The sequence below is a fragment of the Heterodontus francisci genome, chromosome 26, assembly GCF_036365525.1.
Source record: "Heterodontus francisci isolate sHetFra1 chromosome 26, sHetFra1.hap1, whole genome shotgun sequence".
In the NCBI taxonomy this organism is placed as follows: Eukaryota; Metazoa; Chordata; class Chondrichthyes; order Heterodontiformes; family Heterodontidae; genus Heterodontus; species Heterodontus francisci.
The window spans coordinates 12,125,762-12,148,691 of NC_090396.1; the positions used below are offsets into that span (position 1 = coordinate 12,125,762).

The 22,930-nt window shown below is 44.0% G+C and overlaps 1 protein-coding gene across 6 annotated transcripts in view; it reads right to left on the reverse strand.

Moving 5' to 3' along the window:
- llgl2 (LLGL scribble cell polarity complex component 2) overlaps positions 1–22,930 on the reverse strand; it is a 157,035-nt gene that overhangs the window by 37,208 nt on the left and 96,897 nt on the right. For all 6 annotated transcript variants that reach the window (XM_068057807.1, XM_068057806.1, XM_068057809.1 and 3 more), the window contains 9 exons: positions 22,551–22,669; positions 21,455–21,613; positions 15,934–16,096; positions 14,291–14,423; positions 13,524–13,578; positions 8,186–8,340; positions 6,665–6,882; positions 3,083–3,150; positions 258–411 (listed from right to left, as the gene is read on the reverse strand). In XM_068057807.1, the coding sequence (XP_067913908.1) occupies positions 258–411; positions 3,083–3,150; positions 6,665–6,882; positions 8,186–8,340; positions 13,524–13,578; positions 14,291–14,423; positions 15,934–16,096; positions 21,455–21,613; positions 22,551–22,669 (1,224 nt within the window). The remainder of the gene's footprint in view (positions 1–257; positions 412–3,082; positions 3,151–6,664; positions 6,883–8,185; positions 8,341–13,523; positions 13,579–14,290; positions 14,424–15,933; positions 16,097–21,454; positions 21,614–22,550; positions 22,670–22,930) is intronic.

Below are 22,930 nucleotides of genomic sequence, written 5' to 3' on the forward strand. Positions count from 1 at the left end.
AGTGCTGTGTCCTACTTAATGTCTGATATTTGCTCCAGGCACATCCAAAACAAATGGGACAGTAAAATCACACTCTACTCCTTGGCATGCCTGGCAGTTGGAGGTCAGCAAGGCTCTGGGGTACCTGGGGGAGTGGGGGATGTGGGAGGGGGAAATGCAGGTTTCCAGCTGGTGCTCTGCCTGAAGCTTATTCGGGTCCCTGCCGCATTGCTGCTGATCACCAGTTACACAAACTCCTTGTGCCAATGCTGTCATACCTTCCGCAGGGGCGGCCACTCATCCTCCCCGGACTGATTCAGGTTGTCATTGTGATCTGCGTCTGTGACAAACACACTCACTGTGCTGAGTTTGTACAGAGGCTTCAGGCATACTCCTGATGCATCCCAGAAACGGACTGTCCCATCTTCGTGCCTGCCAAGAGAAAACAAACAATATCAGAAGTGCTAACCTGGGGTTACTGAGATAACCCCACACTGTTCTGTGCTATAGAACAGTGTCACTGAGAACTGAGGCAAACTTATTCTGCATTGAAAAGTTACAGCTTAGATACCAACTCATCAGCTGCCAACCTCAGCAGAGTTGTGCCATTCATCTCTGGGCCACACATCCTGGGCTGTCACCAGACCTCTGCCCTCTCCTCTTGCTGCGAGGACTATCCAGCATCTACAGAACCAGAGAAGCTATCAACTCTATAGGACTTGAGCTAGTGGCATCACTCGTCACACGCACCTCCTCACACTTGAAAGTGCAGAGTCTCCACTCAGCAAACAATCAGAGCTCAGAGTGCCGTGTAACGAGAGTGCAGGCACGTCTCATCACTACACAGCAATGAATGTTGGAGCATTGCTGAAACTCAACAAAAACTAAAGCATCATCTCTCTCTCTGCTCCCGTTAAGAAAGCTACAAGGAGGAAGCCAGGGATTTATAGATTGGTTTAATCGAACATCTGTTATGAAATTACCAGAGTCTATAATTAAGGATAGAGTGTCTGAACACCTTTAAAAATATTTTCACTAATCAGAGAGAGCAGCACAGTTTGTAGAGTATGTCATGCTTGACGAATCTAATTGAATTTTTTTGAAGAGGCGACTAAAGTAGTGGACCAGGGAATGTCAATGGATATTATTTATATGGACTTCCAGAAATCTTTTGATAATGTACCTCCGAAGAGACTGTTAGCTAAAGTTGAAGTTCATGCATTTGAGGGTAAATTATGGACCTGATTAGGACATTGGCTCAGCATCATGAGACTGACAGTATGGATAATGAGCAGGTAACCTAATTAGTGGGATGTGACTAGTGGCATCATGTAAGGATATCGATTGGAACCTCGACTATTAATAGATTGAGTAAACATGTAAAACTGTGACAAATACATTTCAAATAGGCAAGTATGAGGTCATCCACTTGGCACCTAAAAAGGATAGAACATAGAAGTTTGACACATCATTAAAATGTCATGAACAGGTACAGAAAATAATCAAAGGCTAATGGAATGCTGGCCTTTATATCTGGAAGACTAGAATACTAGAGGGTAGAAGTCATGCTTCAGCTATACAAAGCCCTGGTTAGACTATACCTGGAGCACAGTGAGCATTTCTGGGCACCACACCTTAGGAAGGATATACTGGCCTTGGACAGAGTGCAGCACAAATTTACCTAAATGATACCTGGATTCCAAGGATTAAATTACAAGAGGAGATTATACAAACTAGGGTTGTATTTTCTGAAATTTAGAAAGTTATGGGTGATTTGATCGAAGTTTTCAAGAGAAGGGGAACTGATGGTTTGGATAGAAAGAAAGTGTCAGCTCATTGGAATTTGGAACACTGCCTAAATATTAGAGCACTCCTTTTGGGAGTAAAATTAGGAAACACTGCTATAATCAAAGTTAAAGTTTGGAACTCTAGTCTGCAAATGGAAGTTGATGTTAGCTCAATTGTTAATTTTAAATCTGAGATTGACAGATTGTTGTTAACCATAGTTATTAAGGGATATACGGCAAAGGTGGGTATGTAGAGTTCGCAAATCAGCCATGATCTCATTGAATGGTGGAACAGGCTGGAGGGGCTAAATGGCTTCCTCCAGTATGTCTCCCCCTCTCTCTCTTACCAGTTACCCCTTTCTCCTAGTGTAACAGCCTCCCTCCCAGTCTCAGCATTGTCTGCCTGTCTCTCAGGTTTGACACCCCCTCTCCCCTCGAGGTAGGATTTGTTGCATGTCCTTGGCTGTGTATGTGTAGGATTGGGATCAGGATCTGTGCTCCTCCCAGAGTGTAGAAGTGTTATCTGGCTGGCTCTGCACTGTTCTCTGATCCTATCCAGCTCACCAAAAAATATAAATTGTGAAATGGGAAAAGGAAAAATATACAACTGGAAAATACAAGGCACAAAGTATATAACCAGAGAGTGGGGAAAGTTACTACATCCCAGGGCCTGTGCTGACCCTTTACAATCCAGAAATTAGAACTGTTTTTTCTTTTCAATTTAATAAAAAAGACCCAAAAAATTCTTAAAGTATAAAAACAAATTCCAAGTTAAGGTGAGTTATGTGAGTAAACACAGCTCAGGGACAAGGGCTGGTTTCTGTTAACCACGCCCAGTAAAAGTGCCCATTCCTGCTCAATGCTCCAAGCCCTGTGCTTGGAGAACAAGCTGTCTCACCTCTATTAAACTCAGGCCAGTGCTGCAACTTAGTGCAGAATGTGTTGCCTGTCGGAGGTGCTGCCTTTTGCGCGAGACATTATACTGAGGCTCTGTCAGCCTGTTCCAGTAAAGCAGTTGGATATAAAAGATCCCGTGCAACATCTGTAGAGAAGCCAGTTCCGTGTGGTCACATTCCTCCCTCATCCAGCACCAATTCACCTAGTCACTCCTCTCATTTACTGCGAGATCTTGCTGTGCACAAATTGGATGCAGCATTAGTTTACACAATTGTCAATGAGCTTCAGTGTAATTCACTATGTAGTGAACTCTGGGGAAAGAGACGCCTATCACAATCTTTCTCAGTTTATGAATCTAGCATCTATCACCTGCCTCAGTCCAGCTGAAGCTGAGAGTTGTGAAGACTGACTGTCCTTACCCAGTGAGGAGCAGGTCTCTTTGCGAGGGCTCAGGTGCGGTGCTGTACCCACCATCGATAGGCCACGGCTGTGGAGACAATACATTATCGGTCACTTCAAACACAAACTACCAGTGATCGTGCACGTGTCTGCCTGAAAGCTGCTGACACCAGGAAGGGCACTAATGTAGAGAGAATGAACAGTGTCTTCACGTGTATGCAGTGCCCTCCTTTACCTGCAGAGGGCTCTTTGCCCAGATTATTGGTGACTAAGTGTTACCTGTTCCCTCCTCCACCACTAAAAGTCCCAAATTTTCTCCCCTCTTCAACTGATGGCAAACGGCTCAGGGACTGTTCAGCGCTGCAGACAGCCCTTCAGTGATGCAACAATGACAGCTGAGCCCAATCCTGCACAAACCCAGAGCACCCACCCTGAGAACTTCCTCCCCCATCCCGCAATGTGTGTTCAGTATCAGGAATTCTGCCAATTTTCTCCCACATCCGCCATTCCACCTGGATTACAGATGGAACCTGGGACCTGCATGTGTCTAAGGCCACTGAGGTCTCCACATTTTCGCTTGCAAGTTAATTAACTTTGAAATGCCACATCCATATAAAGCTCTGCTGTGCAAGGTTGCAATGCTGAAATAATAAAGCAGAAAAAGAAAGCTTATGACTATCACAAAAAACCTTAATACTTTACAAAGCCTAGGGGTGTATGGAAAGTGTAGGGGTGAAGTTAAAAAGGAAATTAGAAAAGCAAAGAGAGGACATGAAAAATTAGCAAGTAAAATCAAGGAAAACCCAAAGATATTTTATCAGTACATTAAGAGCAAGAGGATAACTAAGGAAAGGGTAGGGCCCATCAGAGATATACAAGGGAACTTATGCGTGGATGCAGAAGATGAGGGCAGGGCTCTTAATGAGTTTTTTGTCTCCGACTTCACAAAGGTGAGAGATCATGCAGACATTGTAGTAAAAGAGTAGTGTGAAATATTAGATACAATAAGCATAATGAGAGAGGAAGAACTAGAGGGTCTGACATCCTTTAAAGTGGATAAATCGCCAGAGCTGGATGATTTTATCCCAGGTTGTTAAAGGAAGCCAGGGAGGAAATAGCAGATGCTCTGAGGATCATCTTCAAATCCTCACTAGATACAGGAGAGGTACCAGAGGATTGGAGGTCTGTGAAAGTTGCACATTGTTAAAAAAGGGCGTGAGGGATAGGCCAAATAATTATTGGCTGGTCAGTCTGACCTCAGTGGTGAGCAAATTATTAGAATCAATTCTGAGAGACAGGATAAACTGCCACTTAGAAAGGCACAGCTTAATCAGGGATAGTCGACATGGATTTGTTAAGGGAAGGTCGTATCTTACTAACTTGATTGAATTTTTTGAGGAAGTAACAAGGAGGATTGATGAGGGTAGTGCAATGGATGTGGTCTACATGGATTTTATTAAGGCATCTAACAAGGTCCCATATGGCAGACTGGTCAGTAAAATGAAAGCCCATGGGATAAGGGGAATGTGGCAGGTTGGATCCAAAATTGGCTCAGGGACAGGAAACAAAGGGTAGTAGTTGACGGATGTTTTTATGAATGGAAAGCAGTTTCCACTGGGGTTCCACAGGGCTCAGTATTGGGTCCCTTGCTGTTTGTGGTATATATTAATGATTTAGACTTAAATGTGGGAGGCATGATTGGGAAATTTGCACATGACACAAAAATTGGCCATGTAGTTGACAGTGAAGAGGATAGCTGTAGAATCCAGAATGATAGCAATGGTTTGGTTGAGTGGGCAGAAAAGTGGCAAATGGAATTCAATCTAGGGAATTGTGAGGTAATGCATTTGGGGAGGGCAAATAAAATGAGGGAATACACAATAAATGGGAGGATATTGAGAAGGGTAGAAGAAGCGAGAGACCTTGGAGTGCATGTCCACAGGTCCCTGAAGGTGGCAGGACAGGTAGATGGAGTGAAGAAGGCATATGGAATGCTTTTTTATTGTCAGAGGCATAAAATACAAAAGCAGGGATGCAATGCTGGAACAGAGGTTGGAAAAACTCGGATTATTTTCACTGGAACGACGGAGGTGGAGGGGCGACATGATAGAGGTTTACAAAGTTATGAGTGGCATGGACAGAGTGGATAGTCAGAAGCTTTTTCCCCAGGGTGGAAAATTCAGTTACTAGGGGACATAGGTTTAAGGTGCAAGGGGCAACGTTTAGAGGGGATGTGTGAGGCAAGTTTTTTTTTTTTTTTTTTTTTTTTTTTTACACAGAGGGTGGTGAGTGCCTGGAACTTGCTGCCAGGGGAGGTGGTGGAAGCAGATACGATAGCGACGTTTAAGAGACATCTTGACAAATATATGAATAGGAAGGGAATAGAGGGATATGGGCCCCAGAGGTGCAGAAGGTGTTAGTTTAGGCAGGCATCAAGATCGGCGCAGGCTTGGAGGGCTGAATGACCTGTTTCTGTGCTGTTCTTTGTAACACTGTATAAAATGCTGGTTAGGCCACAGCTGGAGTATTGCGTACAGTTCTGGTCACCACATTACAGAAATGACATAATTGCTCGGGAGAGAGTACAGAGGAGAGTTACAAGAATGTTGCCAGGGCTTGAAAGTTGCAGCTATGAGAAAAGATCGAATAGGCTAGTGCTGTTTACCTCAGACAGAGGTGGCTGAGGAGTGACTTGATTGAGGTGTACAAAATTATAAGGGATCTATACAGAGTAGACAGGAAGAACCTGTTTCCCCTAGTGGAGAGGGAAGTTACCAGGGGGGCACAGATTTAAGACAATTGGTAGAAGGATTAGAGGGGACAGGAGGTAAAGCTTTTTCACCCAGAGGGTGGTGTGTGTCTGGAATTCACTGCCAGGAATGGTGGTGGAGGCAGAAACCCTCAATTCTTTAAAAAAAAAGTTCCTAGACATGTACCTGTAGTGCTGTAACCTGCAAGGCTACAGACCAGTGCTGGAAAGTGGGATTAGATTGGGTGGCTAGTTTTTTTCAGCTGGCGCAGACACGATGGGCTGAATGGCCTCCTTCTGTGCCATAACTTTTCTATGATTCACTCACAGCAGAACTGTAAAGGATGCTGAGTGATGAGGGAGGTTACAGAAAACTGTAATGTGTGAAGGCGGCATTACACAATAACACACTCCAGCCCACTTGACGTCAGAACTTCATTCTTTTAGGTAAGCTTTTGCCCTCAAGTTCCATCAAATTTAGGCCTCAAGTGCATCACCAATTTTTTTGGAAATTCTCTTCCTAATCCTCTCCACCTCTCTCTCCATTTAAGACATTCGACATCTACCTCTTTGGTCAACCTTTTGAACACCTCTCATAGCCAATAACTCCATATGTGGCTGGCTGTCAAATTATGTCTGATTATACTCCTGTGAAGCGCCATGGTATATATTAGCTGTTGTTCCTGATTGCAACACATGACCAACAGTTAGTGAGACTGCCTGCAACACCCAGAGAGCGTCCTGTAATTTCAGCTAGGGGCTCTGCTTAAATGTTGAAGAGATTTTCTTCATCACAAACCATCCCCACCCCCTGCCCCCTCCCCACCCTAGACAGCATGCTTTGGAGCTGTACCTTGGTGGAGTAGTGAGTGGTCTGCTTGTTGCCAGCAGCAATGATTCTCTCCCAGAGTTTAATGGGGATGTTGGAGACATGGTGGGAGCAGGTGATTGCTGAGCAGTGGAGAGGTATCAGGTATGGAGACTGAATTACTGGCCATGAAGGGGTCTTCAAATCAATGGCTACCAGCTCCTCCTCCGCTAGAACCAACAATGCACTTGGCTCATCGCAATCTAGGAAGAACAAAAGAGGAGTCATTGAAGGAGAGTGTAGAGTGCAGACTTTCCTCCAAAAAAATAGCACTGTGACCAAATGAAGCACATCATCTTCACAGTACTTGCTCATTCTACATTGCTGATCACAGCACGCAGGCAGTTAAGATCACTACTAGCCATTTCTGCACAGTGTGCAAGAGTGCATGCGTGTGTATTTTTTTATTGAAATATATATTATACACATATATAGACTGACCAATGGTCGCAACTCTGGGCAAGGCTGAGATTTGGATTTCTGCGAGTACTTGGTCCACATGGATTCACTGCCCACACTATACCTAGGTGGGGACCTATTTGGCTGATGAAGCATCTGGCACAAATTCATCAAGCCACCCTTGAATTCTGAATATCATGCAGGGGTAGCGACTTTGATTGACAGCTGCCTCTGGGATATAGGCCCAAATCAGGCCCGAGAGACTGTTCTTGGTGGCCCTTCAACTTTCCTTGTTTCAAATGGAGCATTCCCTTTGGGATTTACACAACATCCTCCTTCTGCTCATTTTTATTAATGCAATCATTTACTCCAGTGTTAAGAAGCAACCATTGTTCACAGCATCATGAAAGCCCTTGCCCAAGATTATTACAACACCTTTGAGTCTGTGAAACCCAAAGCAAAACATTATATTCAATAAATCAACAATTACCCAGTCAAATTGAACACATACTGTGAATTTAAACCACAGGAAATATGATGGGTGAACAGTAAACAATTTCCTGAGGAAGTGCTGATAGCTGCAGTTACCCCATCAAAATGTCAAACTAATTTTAAGATTTTGCAGTGTAACAAAAGTAGGATCCTTTATGAAACAGCACAGACTGTCACATTTGGGTGTGAAGCTTATAATTAGTGGAGCATTGTCTTAAGTTTAATCTCAAAGCCATCTATACGAATGTCATCAAGTATCAACATCAAACACCCCCAGGACAGTCAGAGCAGGGGTTAGATACAGAATAAAATTCCCTCTACACTGTCCCATTAAACTCTCCCAGGTACAGGATGAGTTATATATATTAAAGTTCCCTTGTACAAGGAGCTTGATCTGTATGGTTCATTTACTCACTGAAGAGTGGGGTTTGTAAACACACTATCCATTCATAGGTTACTGCCAAGAAGCCATTTAACAAGCAGGAACCACCTAAGCAGGAACAAGCAGCGCAGTGTAGGTACAGCTTGATCACAATACGGGCAAAATCAGCAGATAAACGTCTCTTTTACCCCCAGGCCCGTGCATAAAAGGAACAGTCAGCCAACACCATTTACCTGATTCAGATTCACCCTCATCAACAACAAAGAAATCGATGACGCGGGAGGTGAAGTCAAATGCAATCTGCTTGGAACCATGTAGGACAGAGATACAATGCCGGTCGCCATAGCTGGCCCGAGGCATCCCTCCTTTGAAGATAATGAACGGAGTCCTGCAGAAAAAGAGAGCGTTTCCATATCTGGTGTGAATCTAGCCCAACTCCTCGTACACTCTGAAGATACCAAGGCAGCCTCAGAGACTACTGCACCTGAGATTTCAGAGTAAAACCCAACATGCAGCCAACACCCACACCAGCTTCCGCCCCCCCATGTCCCTTCGCCAATTTTATATCAAGGCTGTTAATGTCCCATTAATCCCATGGCTTCAAATTTACTGACATATTAGATGGAACTTCGTCAAACACCTTTTGAAAGTTTATACACAATATTAACCTTCTCTTACTTCAAATGCGAGTTACCTTTAAAAAACCCATGCTGTCTTTCATTTATTAGCCCATACTTTTCCAAATGATGGATTAATTTTGTCCCAGATAATAGTCTCCAAACGTCTCCTCCTCTATTGGCATTAGGCTGACTGGCCTTTAGTTGCCAGGTTTATCCTCCTCTCCCCCTTGATTTTAAAACAGGAGTGCAACATTCGCAGTATTCCTGTCTTCTGACACCATTCCCAAATCCAAAGAGGATTAGAAGATTGTGGTCAGAACCTCCACAATTTCAATCCTCAATTTCCTCAGTAAACTAGGATGCATCCCTTCCAGACTGAGTGACTTTTCCACTAACAACTGCTAAGTTTTAGTTCCCCCTCTTTATTTTTATCCTATCCAATATCACGACTGCCTCTTTCTTTACCGTTACATTGGCAGCATCATCTTCTCCAGTGAAGACTGATCCAAAGCACTCATTTAGTACCTCAGCCATGCCCTCTGCCTCCAAAATCATCTTTTTGGTTCCGAACCAACCCTACTCTTCTTTTGATTACCCTTTCACTATCTGTTTATAAAAGACATCAGGTTCCCTTTTACGTTAGTCGCTAATCTATTCTCATTCTCTTTGTCCCTCTTATCACAGAATTGTTAGTGCAGAAGGAAGCCATTCGGCCCATCGTGTCAGCACTGGCTCACTGAAAGAGCAATTCCCTCAGTTCTATTCCCCTGCCTTCTCCCCATAATGCTGCACATTCTTCCTTTTCATATAACTAATTCCCTTTTGAATGCTTCAATTGAACCTGCCTCCACCACGTTCTCAGGCAGCGCATTCCAGACCTTAACCACTCACTGCATGAAAAAGCTTTTCCTCATGTCACTTTTGCTTCTCTTACCAAATACTTTAAATCTGTGCCCTCTCGTTCTCGATCCTTTTACAAGTGGGAACAGTTTCTCTCTATCTACTCTGTCCAGACCCCTCATGATTTTGACTACCTCTATCAAATCACCTCTCAGCCTTCTCTTCTCCAAGGAAAACAGTCCTAACTTCTCCAATCTATCTTCATAACTGAAATTCTTCATCCCTGGAACCATTCTCGTGAATCTTTTCTGTACTCTCTCCAATGCCCCCACGTCTTTCCTCAAGTGTGCCGCCCAGAATTGGACACAATACTTCAGCTGAGGCTGAACTAGTGTCTTGTACAAGTTCAACATAACTTCCTTGCTCTTGTACTCTATGCCCCTATTAATAAAGCCCAGGATACTGTATGTTTTATTAACTGCTCTCTCAACCTGTCCTGCCACCTTCAATGGCTTATGCACATACACACCCAGGACCCTCTGCTCCTGCACCCCCTTTAGAATTGTTTATTTTATATTGTCTCTCCATGTTCTTCCTACCAAAAGAATCACTTCACATTTCTCTGCATTGAACTTCATCTGCCACCTGTCTGGTCATCCCACCAACTTGTCAATGTCCTTTTGAAGTTCTACACTATCCTCCTCACAATTCACAACGCTTCTAAGTTTCATATCATCTGCAAATTTTGAAATTAATATACATCAGGAAAAGCAAGGGTCCCAACACTCATCCCTGGGGAACTCCACTACAAACCTTCCTCCAGCCCGAAAAACATCCATTAACCACTATTCTGTTTCCTGTCACTGAGCCATTTTTGCATATCCATGTTGCTACCGTCCCTTTTATTCCATGAGCTACAAGTTTGTTCATAAATCTGTTGTGTGGCACCGTATCAAATGCCTTTTGAAAGTCCATGTACACCACATCAATAGCATTGCCCTCAACAACTCTGTTACCTCTTCAAAAAACTCCAGCAAGTTAGTTAAACATGATTTCGCCTTAAGAAATTCATGCTGGCTTTCCTTAAATAATCGCATTTGTCCGGAATTATTTTTTCTAGAAGTTTTCCCACCACCGAAGTTAAACTGACTGGCCTGTAGTTGCTGGGCTTATCGTTACACCCTTTTTTGAACAAGGGGTATAATGTTTGCAATTCTCCAGCCCTCTGGCACCACCCGAGTCTAAGGAAGACTGAAAAATTATGGCCAGTGCCTCTGCGATTTCCACCTCCACTTCCCTCAATATGCTTGGATGCATTTCCTCTGGTCCTGGTGCTTTATCCACTTTAAGTACAGACAACATACATAATACTTCCTCTATCAATTTTAAACCTCTCTCATGTCTGACTTACCTCCTCTTTCAACATTACCAAGGAAGAAGATGCAACCAAGGCAAAGACAGATGCAAAGTATTCATTTAATACCTCAGCTATGCCCTATGCCGCCATGTGTAAATCCCCTTTCTGATCCCCAAGCGGCCCCACTCCTCCTTTTACCATTTATATGCCTCGTCATGGTCCTGTAGTTTTTTTTCTTCTGGGAAATATGCAGTTTACCTTTAAAGCTGGCAAAGGATCAGGACTGCTTTAAGAACCGGCAAGCCTCAGGAGTTAGAGAAAATGCATTTTCGGTTGCAGCTGGATACAACCATTTGGAGACTGCGATTCAAAGGGTGCATTCTCGTTACCATGGACATAGCCACTTGGAGAGACTATCAAGCGATACATCTGTTACAATTCAATTTTGAACTGACTTTTTTAGTTGAAGACAGTTTGTTCTAAGGGAACACAGACAGACAGCTGGTGTTAGCACCAGAAAAAAGAACTCTCAACCATTTAAACTGAAGGGAGAGAAGTTTAGTCTGTTTAATTATTATTTCTCAAAATTCTAAAAAAAGTCAAGCCAAAATGGAGATCTGAGAATTTAAACTGAAGGAAGGGAAGTTAGACTGTGACGATCTTTCATCCCTCAAAAACTCTAAAGTCAGATTGATTCTATTGAAAGCATTTGCAAGTTGTAAATTTTTTTTTTTAAAAAAGAGATACAGCACTGAAACAGGCCCTTCGGACCACCGAGTCTGTGCCGACCATCAACCACCCATTTATACTAATCCTATACTAATTCCATATTCCTACCACATCCCCACCAGTCCCTATATTTCCCTACCACCTACCTATCCTAGGGGCAATTTATAATGGCCAATTTACCTATCAACCTTCAAGTCTTTGGCATGTGGGAGGAAACCGGAGCACCCGGAGCAAACCCACGCAGACACGGAGAATTTGTAAACTCTGCAGAGGCAGTACCCAGAATTGAACCCGGGTCACTGGAGCTGTGAGGCTGCGGTGCTAACCACTGCGCCACTGTGCCGCAGTGTTGAAAAGGAGAAGGAAAGCATCACTTACTGCTGGAATTAGACTACGGACTATTCTACTGTGGAAGAACCTTTTTTCCCCATCGGATGGCTGTGAGGACTTCAAGCAACACTGGACTGCAAATTTGCAAGGACTCAAATTTTTTCTATTTTAAATGTTGTTTATATCTTCATAGTGTTTGAGAATTTAGTTTTTCTAATTCAACAGTTAATATGTTGATTTAAAGATACCTGGTTTGGTTAGCCTCATTCGGGGGTTAATAGATAGTACAATTTGGCTGGGTCTTTCTTTAATTTGGAAAGTTTAAAATGATATGTTATGTTAGGCAATCTGTGGAGCGATGGGATTGAATTAACGGTGCGTTTCTCTCACCACAATTAGAATCGTATATTTTGATTGGGGGGCTTTGGTTGGTCGTAACAGCCTATAGAAAACTTTGGGATTTCCTTTAATGCCAGCTGCCAGTCTCTTTTCATGCTCTCACTTTGCTTCTCTTATTTGCTTCTTCACTTCCCCTCTGGACCTTCTACATTCAGCCTGGTTCTCAATAGTATTTTCTACCTAGCATCCGTCATTAGCACACTTTTTTACATTTCTTTCTTACTTAAATATCCTTTGTACTTATTATAGTCAGCTTAGCTCTCTACTGTATTATGTACCTTACAATTTTCATAAGCCTCCTTGTTTGTCTTATTTTAATCTCTATCTTTCACGATTCAGGTAACTCTAACTTTGATGCCAATCTCACCCCACCTGCTCCCACAATCCAACCATAGGAATGTGACTACACTGTACCAGAATCATCTCTTTCAAGGCCTTCCACTCTTCAAATTCTGTTTTGCCCATCAATTTTTAATTTCAAACTGCCTGGGTTAAATGCCTTTTCAGCTCACTAAAGTTAGCCCTCCTCAGGTAAGTGCTTTTACACTTGATTGTCCATTGTCCTTTTCCATATTTATTCTGAACCCAATGATATAATTACTGTTCCCCAAGTGAAACATGCCCAGTTGCCCCATTTCATTCCCAAAACTAGACCCAGCACTGCTTTTTTCCTAGTGAGCTGGAATCACACTGATCGAGAAGGTTTTCTTGTACATATTTTAGGAATTCCTCAGCCTCTTACTATCCCATTCTATTCAGGGTAAATGAAGTCTTTATATCACTACTCTAGTTCTTGCAACTTTCTGTAATTTGCCCCTCGATCTTCTTCCCACTGTTTGGTGACCTGTAGCAAACACCCAGTAGTGTAATAGCTCCTTTATTCTTCCTTAATTATAACCACATAGATTCTGTATTTGAGCCCTCACATACCTTGTCCAGTGCTTTAACAGTTTGTTTGACTAATACTACCAAGCCCCATCTTTCTCACATCCCCTAACTTTCCTGAATACCTTGTAGCCAGGAATGTTAAGTTTTCAAACCTCCCTTTCTTTGAGCCAGGTCTCTGCTGCCACGTACCACTATGTGTCTGCAGCTCACCAACCTTATTTACCACACTGTGCACTCCAAACCATCCTAGACTGCCTCACAATCCTGGCCTCATTCCCCTCCCCACGTACCCACCACCATCCCTCCCCCACGCCCCCCGAGCCACCTGATCCTTCCCATTTCTGAACTATTGGCCTCTCCTAGTCCTCGGTGCATACACAAGCACTCACTGCACTAAGCTTGACCTACCTTTGCTTGGTTGTGAGCCAAAGAATCTTTGGAATTGCTTTGCAAGGGAAGGGACCTGTGGACAGGAGGTAGAAAGAAGTTTAGTGAGAGAGATCTGAAAAACTCCAGCAATCACATGGAGCTCAATATTTTTTTCCGTTCCTGTACATCCACATATACTGAGAGCCAGATCGAGTATCATTTATGAAATTTGCTCTGATGTCTTATTCATGTATATCGCCAGCAGTAATAAAGCAATTCTTCTAGTCGCCTGTGCTTCCTCCATCTCTCCTCCTCTAGCCTCTGCCCTGGTCTGCATCGAGTTAGCAGACTGCAGCCAGGTAGCCTGTAAGCAATACAAGAAGCGTCAACGCTACCAGGTGGAGGACAACTGGTGCCAACTGAGCTGCACCCAACTGAGCCGCACCTCCGATTCTGCCCCGCTGCCAACTGAGCCGCGCCACATCTCCAACACTGCTTTGGCGGCCATTGGGATGTACCCAGTACCATTTCCCCGGTGTCTCACATGGACCTTGTAACCGTGCCCAGCCCCATGCGAACCATGCCCAGCGCAAAGCAAATTAGGAAAAGGCTGAAGGGAAGTGCTAATGAACTGGACCAGGTATCCTTTTAAAAGGAGGGCACAAAGTATACAAGACATGCTGCAAATTTGTCCACCTTCAGGAGCTCCTGCACTCTAAACTTCCCAATGCATTTTTTTTTTAAAGAAACAGTCTACCTGTTGGTCTTTTAGTGCAAGTCACATTGCTCTGTTAGATCATACTGACCGTAAGGCACTTTGTTTTCTAGAGGCTGTGGCAATCGGTCATCATTTGTTACAGGCCACTGACAGTAACTGCCATCACTGTGGGAGCTGATGATCTGCCGCCCATCCCTCTGCCAGGTTACACTCTCCAGCTGCTGTGAATGGACAACAGATACTGCATTATCAAAAGCTCAACAGGCAGTCCATAGCTTGCAGTTACACTAAGCCAAACTGTCGTGACAAGAGAACAATGCCCTGTCCAACCAGCTAGGAGGACAAAGATGGGAAGGACTGTCCATTGCCATAATGCCCCAAATGTAAATACTACACTGACCACCACAAGCCACATCCCTCACCATGCCAAAGGGGAACCCCAACCCAACCCCACCTCCCCCACGTGCCATATGGGACCACCCTCACCGTAGTCCACTTTCAGCGGGGCTCATGTTATGGAACCCCAAATGTTGATAAATTCTAAAAATTACAGATACGGTAATTTTTGTGATCATTTACATCAATTAATACCCTACTTGTTTACCTGCACCAAAGTTCCATGCACTGGTAAAAGGTGACTTTTAACGATCATAGATCTGTAATGTCACAGATACACTTTGTCAGCTTGGTTCCATTAGTATCTTGCTCACATTTCTGAGCCAGCAGTCCTTGGCTGAGGCCCCACTCGAGGATTTGAGCACATAATTTAGGCTGACACTCAATACTGTGGGAGTGCTGCACTGTCACAGGTGTCATCTTTCAGAGACCTTTTCAGGTAGGTATGAAAGATCCTCCAGCCTTGCTTTAAGAACAGCACAGCAACCCAGGGGTCCGGACCAACATGCCTCTCTTAACTAAGTGATTACCTGGATACTCTCTTCAGTTGCCATTTGTGGGGCCTTGCAGTGCATTTTGCTACATAACAGCAATTCAAGAGTGATCTGTTGAAGCTTTTTACTAAGACACAATAGAAATGCAAGTTGTTTTTCTTGCTTCTCCCTAAACACCCCTGCAGTTCTCGCTGTCACATCACCCATGCCTCCCCATGTTGCCCAAATTCTCTGACCCCAATATTCCAACCTTTAGTGCTAAACGTGAACGCAGTTTTATCTGTTCTTTCGGAATACCTGAAGAACACAACGTTCCCACACAACTGGGAACACAGGAATGTCCAAAGCAATGATTATACTCTGATTTGTCTTCATGCTTACAGACTGAATTTATATAAACCTTTAAAACCTGGGTACAGTCATGTGTGGTTGTGTTACTGGACTAATGATTTAGAAAACGCAAGTTCAAATCTCACCACAGCAGTTTGAGAATTAGCAGTCAGTTTAAATTAAAAAGCTAGGATCAGTAAAATTGAACATGAAGATGTTGGACTGTCAGAAAAGCCCAACTGGTTCGCTAATTAACTTTAGGGAAGGAAACCTACCGTCCTTACCTAGTCTAGCCCATACATGACTCCAACAACACACCAGCACGACTGACCTCTATTTGCCCTCTGAAATGGGCCAACCAAGTTGCATCAAACTGCTGTAAATATTCCACCTGGACTGCAGCTGTTCAAGGCGGCCCACCCCTACCTTCTCAGGGCAATTAAGGATGAACGATAAATGCTTGCCTTGCCTCCAATGCCCACACCCGAAGAATGGATTAAAAAAACTGTACCAGGTCTCCCAGAAAGTGGTGTGTTGCTTGGCTAGCTTGCAAGTCCCACAATATGACGAGGCCTCTGCTATATCCAATCAGAATCTGATTAGGGTTTCTTGGGTTCTCCTGCAGGGCCTCCACAGATCCCAGTGAGCGTCGATTTCTATAATCATCAGGCACTCTGAGGAAAGAACAGAAACAGGGTAACTCCTCCTCACCTCAAATTCACTCACTCTCTCTCCCATCCCCATCAGCCCCCATTCAACTTAACCTTGAACTGTAACCACAGCCCAAAGAAAAAGCGGGAAATGGGGCAGAGATAAAGAGAAACAGCCAAACCAAGAGGGCTCTGAACACTAAACTGGAGAAGGGCCCATAAGGGAGGCTGGGGTGTACTTGAGACATCCAAATAGATCAGAAAGGATTCTGGGCAGGGACATCACTGACCATGAGAACAAGCCTCAATAACCAGCATGTGCAACAAAGTGGCAAGTGACAGCTCTCCCACTGCCACTGATCAGTTACTCATTTGGTTACAGCTGGGCTCTGGTGACTAACTCTGTATTTTGATGCTAAAAACATGTTGAGGATCGGCCCAGATGCAACCACGAAGCAACATCAATGAATCAGTACAATTTCTCCACGGATTCCAATGGAAACCCATTTGAAAATAAACTTATCCTACCTGTAAAATGGTCAGAGATTGGGCGCAATGTGCAGATGGGGGCAGACACCAACAATAACTTGCATTTATATAGCACCTTTAATGTAGAAGAACATCCCAAAGCATTTCACAGGAGAGTTATCAAACACAATTTGACAGAGTCACATGAAGAGATCATCAAAAGGTTCTCAAAGTGGTACGGTTTAAGGAGCGTCTTAAAGGAGGAGAGAAATGCTGAGATTTGGAGAGGTTGAGAGGGGCAATTCTGGAGCATGGGATCCAAGCAGTTCAAGGCACAGCTGCCAATGGTGGAACGATTAAAACTGGGGATGCTCAAGAGGCCAAAATTAATTAGAGGAGCACAAATGTCAGAGGATTGTTGTGCTGGAGGACATTACAGATAGGGAGGGGCAAGGCCATGGAGGGATTAAAAAGAGGGATGCGAATTTTTAAATCAAGGCATTGCTGAACTGAGAGACAAAAAAGGTCCGTGAGCACAGGAGGTGATGGGTGAATGGAACCTGGCCAAGAGTATGGGCAGCAGAGTTTTGGGTGAGCTCAAGTTTCTGGAGGGTAGAAAATGGGGGGCCTGCCAGGAATGCATTTGAATAGTGAAGTCTAGCAGGAATAAAGGAATGGATGAGGGTTTCAACAGATGAACTGAGGCAGGCTGGAGATGTACAATGTTAGAGATGGAAGTAGGCAGTATCTGATGGAGAGGATATGGGTTTGGAAGGCATCAAGTTAAAATAGGACAGCAAGGTGGTGAACAATCTGGTTTGGCCTCTGACAGTGACCAGGTAGAGGGATAGAGTCAGTGACTAGGAAATTAGGTTTGTGGACAGCATTGAAAACAAAGGCTTCAGTCTTTAGAATATTTAGTTAGAGGAAATTTCTGCTCACTCAGGACTAGATATTGGACAAATGGCATGACAAATCAATGACAGTGGAGGAATCAGGAGAGGTGGTGCTGAGGTAGGAGTAGCAGCAGCAGGAGTAGGCCATACAGCCCCTCAAGCCTAATGTGCCATTAAAGTTGTTCATGGCTGAACTTCTAAATCAACTCCACTTTCCCACCCTATCCCCATATTCCTCAATTCCCTTCGAACCCAAAAATCTATTGATCTCAGTCTCAAATATCTTCATTGTCTTGAGAATCCCCAGCCCTCTGAGGTAAAGAATTCCAAAGATTCACAATCCTCAGTGAAGAAAGTCCTCATTTTAGTCTTAATGAGACAACCTCTCATCCTGAGACAGTGATACCCAGTTCTAGACTGTCCAACCAGGGGCAACAATCTCTTAGGAACTACCCTGTCAAGCCCTCTCAGAATTTTATCTCTCCATGAGATCATCTCTCATTCTTCAAAACATAGAATATAGTGCCTTTCTGTTCAGTCTCTCCCAACAGGACAGCCCTCTCATCCCAGGAATCAATCTAGCACACCCACTCTCGGGCAAGTATATCCTTTCTTGGGTAAGGAGACCAAAACTGTATATATTACTTCAGGTTTGGTCTCACCAAAGCCCTTCACCGAGGGGTAGCATGGAGAGAAGAAATAGGAGGGGGTCAAGAATAGATTCTTGGGAGACTTCAAAAGGTAACAGTTCGGGAGTGAGAAGAGAAGGCATTGCAAGTGATTCACGAATCACAAATGAATAGATAAAAATGGAACCAGGCAAGGGCAGTCCCACCTAGCTGGACAATGAAGGAGGTACTAGAGGAGGATGACTTGGTTAATCATGTCAAAGGCTGCAGCCACATTCAGTATAAGGATAAATAGTTTACCATGGCGTTACCAACAGTCACGTAGGATGTAATTTGTGACCTCGATAAGAGCCATGGCAGGGCGGAAGCCTGGTTGGGGGGGAATTCAAACATGGAGTTGTGGAAAGATGGGCACGGAGTTGGGAGATTGTTATAAACACTGTATTTGTAACATGATTATGTTTTTAAAATTGTGATGATTTAAACAGTTTATGATGGAGTCTGGAAGGTCAGGTGATCTCACATCCACTCTGCTAAAGTAGAAGACAGAAATTTTGGTCACCAGGAAAACAGAGAACACAGATCAAAGTTTTCTTTTTAAACAAGAGAGAGATTGCAGGGGCAACACCTGAAGAACAATGGGTTTCACCCTCCCAGACTTTCGGGACATAAACAAGGAGTCAGCGATTCCAAAGATGCAACTGTACCAGGCAGTTGTTACTTCCTAGGAACAATGGAAGATCCAGGTGGCTCTGTGAAACCAGACTTCTGGACTTTGCATATTGGAAAAGGACAATAAGCTACTGACTTTTGAGTCTGGATAAATTTAACAGATTTTCTGGAGGAAGGCAGGCTGTAAGAAGGGAACCCAGCGGTTGCAGTCTCAGAGCAGGTGATAAGGAAGACAACCAGCGGAGGCAGCCTTGACAGAACACCTGCTCTCAGAAGCCTGAAACATTGAAAGGCTGCGAAGATTTGAACCTGTTTTGAAAGTTGTAACTAGCGGAGAAGACAACTACCAACAGGATCACCAGGAATCACCTTATTCACAGATGTCTAGGTTGGAGGGGCTCGGAGAAGAAAGCAAAAGGAGAAGTTTGATTTTTGAAAAGGTCTGGGAGATCCAACCCATTACAACTGGGAGAAACAACTTGGGCGGCACTGTGGCGCAGTGGTTAGCACCGCAGCCTCACAGCTCCAGTGACCCGGGTTTGATTCTGGGTACTGCCTGTGTGCAGTTTGCAAGTTCTCCCTGTGACCACGTGGGTTTTTGCCGGGTGCTCCGGTTTCCTCCCACAGCCAAAGACTTGCAGGTGATAGGTAAATTGGCCATTGTAAATTGCCCCTAGTGTAGGTAGTTGGAGAATTGAGGGAAGGTGGTGATGTGGTAGGGAATATGGGATTACTGTAGGGGTAGTATAAATGGGTGGTTGTTGGTCGGCACAGATTCAGTGGGCCGAAGGGCCTGTTTCAGTGCTGTATCTCTAAATAAATAAATTAAGACTTTTAACCACAAGGATCTCATGATCAAAAAAGGACTGTAATGTACAAGTGTGGTGTCAGGTTTTCAGGCATTTTAAGTCAAGAAAATACCTTTCTTGGTAATCTGAGTATCAGCTACTTACAAAGTACTATTTAGTTACTGGGGATTTTTTAGTTCCATTGTTTTTATGAAGGCTTAAAATGTGAAATCTTGTGCAATTCTTTAAATTGGTCAGGGGAATCATATCTCATATTTTTCACGTTAACCATCTCACTGAGGTTGTAACAGATGATATGTTCAAGGAACTGAGAGGAAAGGGAGGTTGGAGATGGGGTGGTAATTTGCAAGGACAGAGGGGTCAAGGGTGAATTTTTAAAGAAGTCAGAGTCATTTACAGCACAGGAGACCTTTTGGCCCATCGAGTCCATGCCGACTCTCCATGGAGCTATTCAGTCAGTCCCACTCCCCCGCTTGATCCCTGAAGCCCTGCAAGTTTATTTCCTTCAAGTGGCCATCCAGTTTCCTTTTGAAGTCATTGATTGTCTCCGCTTCCACCACCCTTGTAGGCAGCGAGTTCCAGGCCATTACCACCCGCTGCGTAAAATAGTTCATATTCCCCCTGCATCTCTTGCCCAAAACTTTCAATCTATGTTCCCTGGTCTTTGTACCATTAGTTCCTGGTCTAACTTATCTAAGCAGGTCATCATCTTGTACATTTCTATTAAATCTCCCTTCAATCCCCTTTGTTCTAAGGAGTGGGGTGATGGTGGTAGCTGAGGGAGAAGGGGGTATTACCTTGAAAGAGAGAAGCATTATCAGCAAACATGGAGGCGAGGAAGGGAAGTTGGGTGGTCAGCAGTTTAGTGGGAATAGGGTCAAGGGAGCAGGAGGTGGATCTCATGGACTAGATGAGCTCAGAGAGGGCATGAGGGGAGATGGAAGAGAAACAAAAAAGTGAATTGAGATAAACTGGAGAAGCTAGGGTTGTTCTCTTTAGAGCAGAGAAAGCCAATAGGAGATTTAACAGGGGTGTTTAATATCACGAAGGGTTTAGATAAAGTAAATTGGGAGTAATCAGAGGGCAAAAGATTTAAGGTAATTGGAAAAAGAGACGATATGAGGGGAAAAGAAAAAAATTTAGGCAATGTGTGGTTAGGATTTGGAATACGCTGTCCGAAAGGGTGGTGAATATATATTCAACAGTAGCCTTCAAAGGGAATTTAACAAATACTTGGAGAAAGAATTGCAGTGATATGGGGAAAGAGCAGCGGAGTGGGACTAATGGGATTGCTTTTCAGAAACCAGCACAGGATCAATGGGCTGACTACTGTACTATTCTATGACTCAGGGCTAGTGTAAGGGAAGCCAAAGAGGCAACTAGACAGATGGTCTCAATCTTAGTGACAAAGTCCATTAGCTGCTCTTACAAATGCAGTAGGACAGAGCTGGTGGCTTCGGGAGGCGGGGCAGAAGAGAGCATGCCGAAAGGCTAAAGCAAGAGCAGCAGTGTGAGATTTGAAATTAACTTTTTAAAAAGTAGTTATGAAATTATGATGCATTAGATTGAACGGCAAAGTGAAAGAAAAGCAATAGAGGCGCAAGAGAATGGGAAAGACAAGAAAACTTTAACTGTACCCCGGCTAACATTACAAGGCAGACACTGGAGCCGAGCATCAGCCCCAGCACCAGTGGCAGACTCTAGGGCCAAACTTGTCCCAGCACCAACATCCTCCGCTTATTCAAAAAGAAAAAAGGAGCAGAAATGAAGCAAGCACAGTGATGAGTAACAGCTTCGCCTGTGCCATACCATCTGCATAAGAGTCATCAAATTACAACCCAAAGTGATGGTAAAGCAGGTGGAAATGGCAGGCTTGGGTTGAAATGTGACTAGGAGCACAGCCCTTACTTCTGTAGAACAGCTTCCTGGCTGATGGTTCTCTCTTCCTGCTCCCTGAAGGATGGCTGTTCCACTACAAACACACAACCACCTTCTGTCCCCAGAAACAGCATATCTCCAGACGAATGAGGCAGAACCACAGTTATTGTAGTGACACTCGGTGGAGCACTGTAAAACAGGAAACAAGCAGGTCAGAAATAGCATTGGTTGATTCAGAACAGCATGACGGAGAAACCAGAACTCAGCAATGCCACTGCATAGTGCTGAGTCAAATCAATCACAATTATACAATGGTCTGAGCAGGGCTAGTGTACACTCTCCATGGACTCTCGAGCAGCATATGATGTTGCACAACTGGAGGTGGGTGGGAATAGATCCTGCTCAGACATTCAGCGCTCTCTGAAACATGCTGCTAAGGCACAGAATAGCCTTGGCCACTGCTCCCGACAACTAGGGGTAACTGTGGGTCTTGGGGCAAGACCAACTGCATCACTTCATTCTCATGACAGCAGAGTCTGTAACTGATCCCACTTGCTACTGTATGACTTCATGAGTTTGAACAGACAACACTGATACTGACCTGTTCATTCTGACAGTGAATTCACGTGACTTACTTTGCTAGATTGCGACATTCTCAAACCTTATTAAAACATAGTGACATTGACTGGAATTCTCAGCAGGTATGCTTTTACATAGTGCAAGGCAGAGTCTCTAATAATCCCAACATTAGGCTTTCGTGTGTTCGGTGCCCTGTGCGAGCTCTTGTTCCCTACAAGCTGCAGTGTGACCATAATGTACGATACCAAGCGAATATCTGTGCCCAATGTTTACTACTGTAATCAGTTAAACAGATGGCATAATCCCTTCTGTGCTAGGAGTAAACACTCCAACCATGTGACAGGCTGTAAACTACAAACCCACTTCATTAAAAGAAATAAAATTAAACAACAGCAGGTGATCAGTGCAGCAAATTTAACTGATCACTTTTCCAGAAATAGAAACACAAGACTCACTCACACAATAAATCTAAAACCGCTGACGCGTGCCCCCGACCCATCCGGACAGCACACACCCTGACTCAGGCTGAGCCGGTTTAAACCCTTACCCGGGCTGCCCTCGCAGTTCGAAGCGAGACTCCTCCTTCAGGACACTCAGTCCATCTGGGCTTTTCTTCAGCTTCCATAAATGCAAACTGTTGTCATCTAAGAGCGTCACCAGCTGACCCTGTAACAGAGATAACCCACATTCCAGTTCTATAGAACATGCTCATACAAAACCCAGGTGTTCAAAGGGAAGTCAAGCAGAACTTCTCACACAGGATGTTTGCTGCTGAGCTTTCCTTCCACCAGAACCCTGAGCCACAAGCGCAGCAGAAGGAACAGCACCTCATCTTTCAGTTAGGCAATTTACAACAGAGTTCAACAAATGCAGAACATGACCTCTGCTCCCATTTTTTTCCTGGAGAGCAGCAGTTGATAATAATTC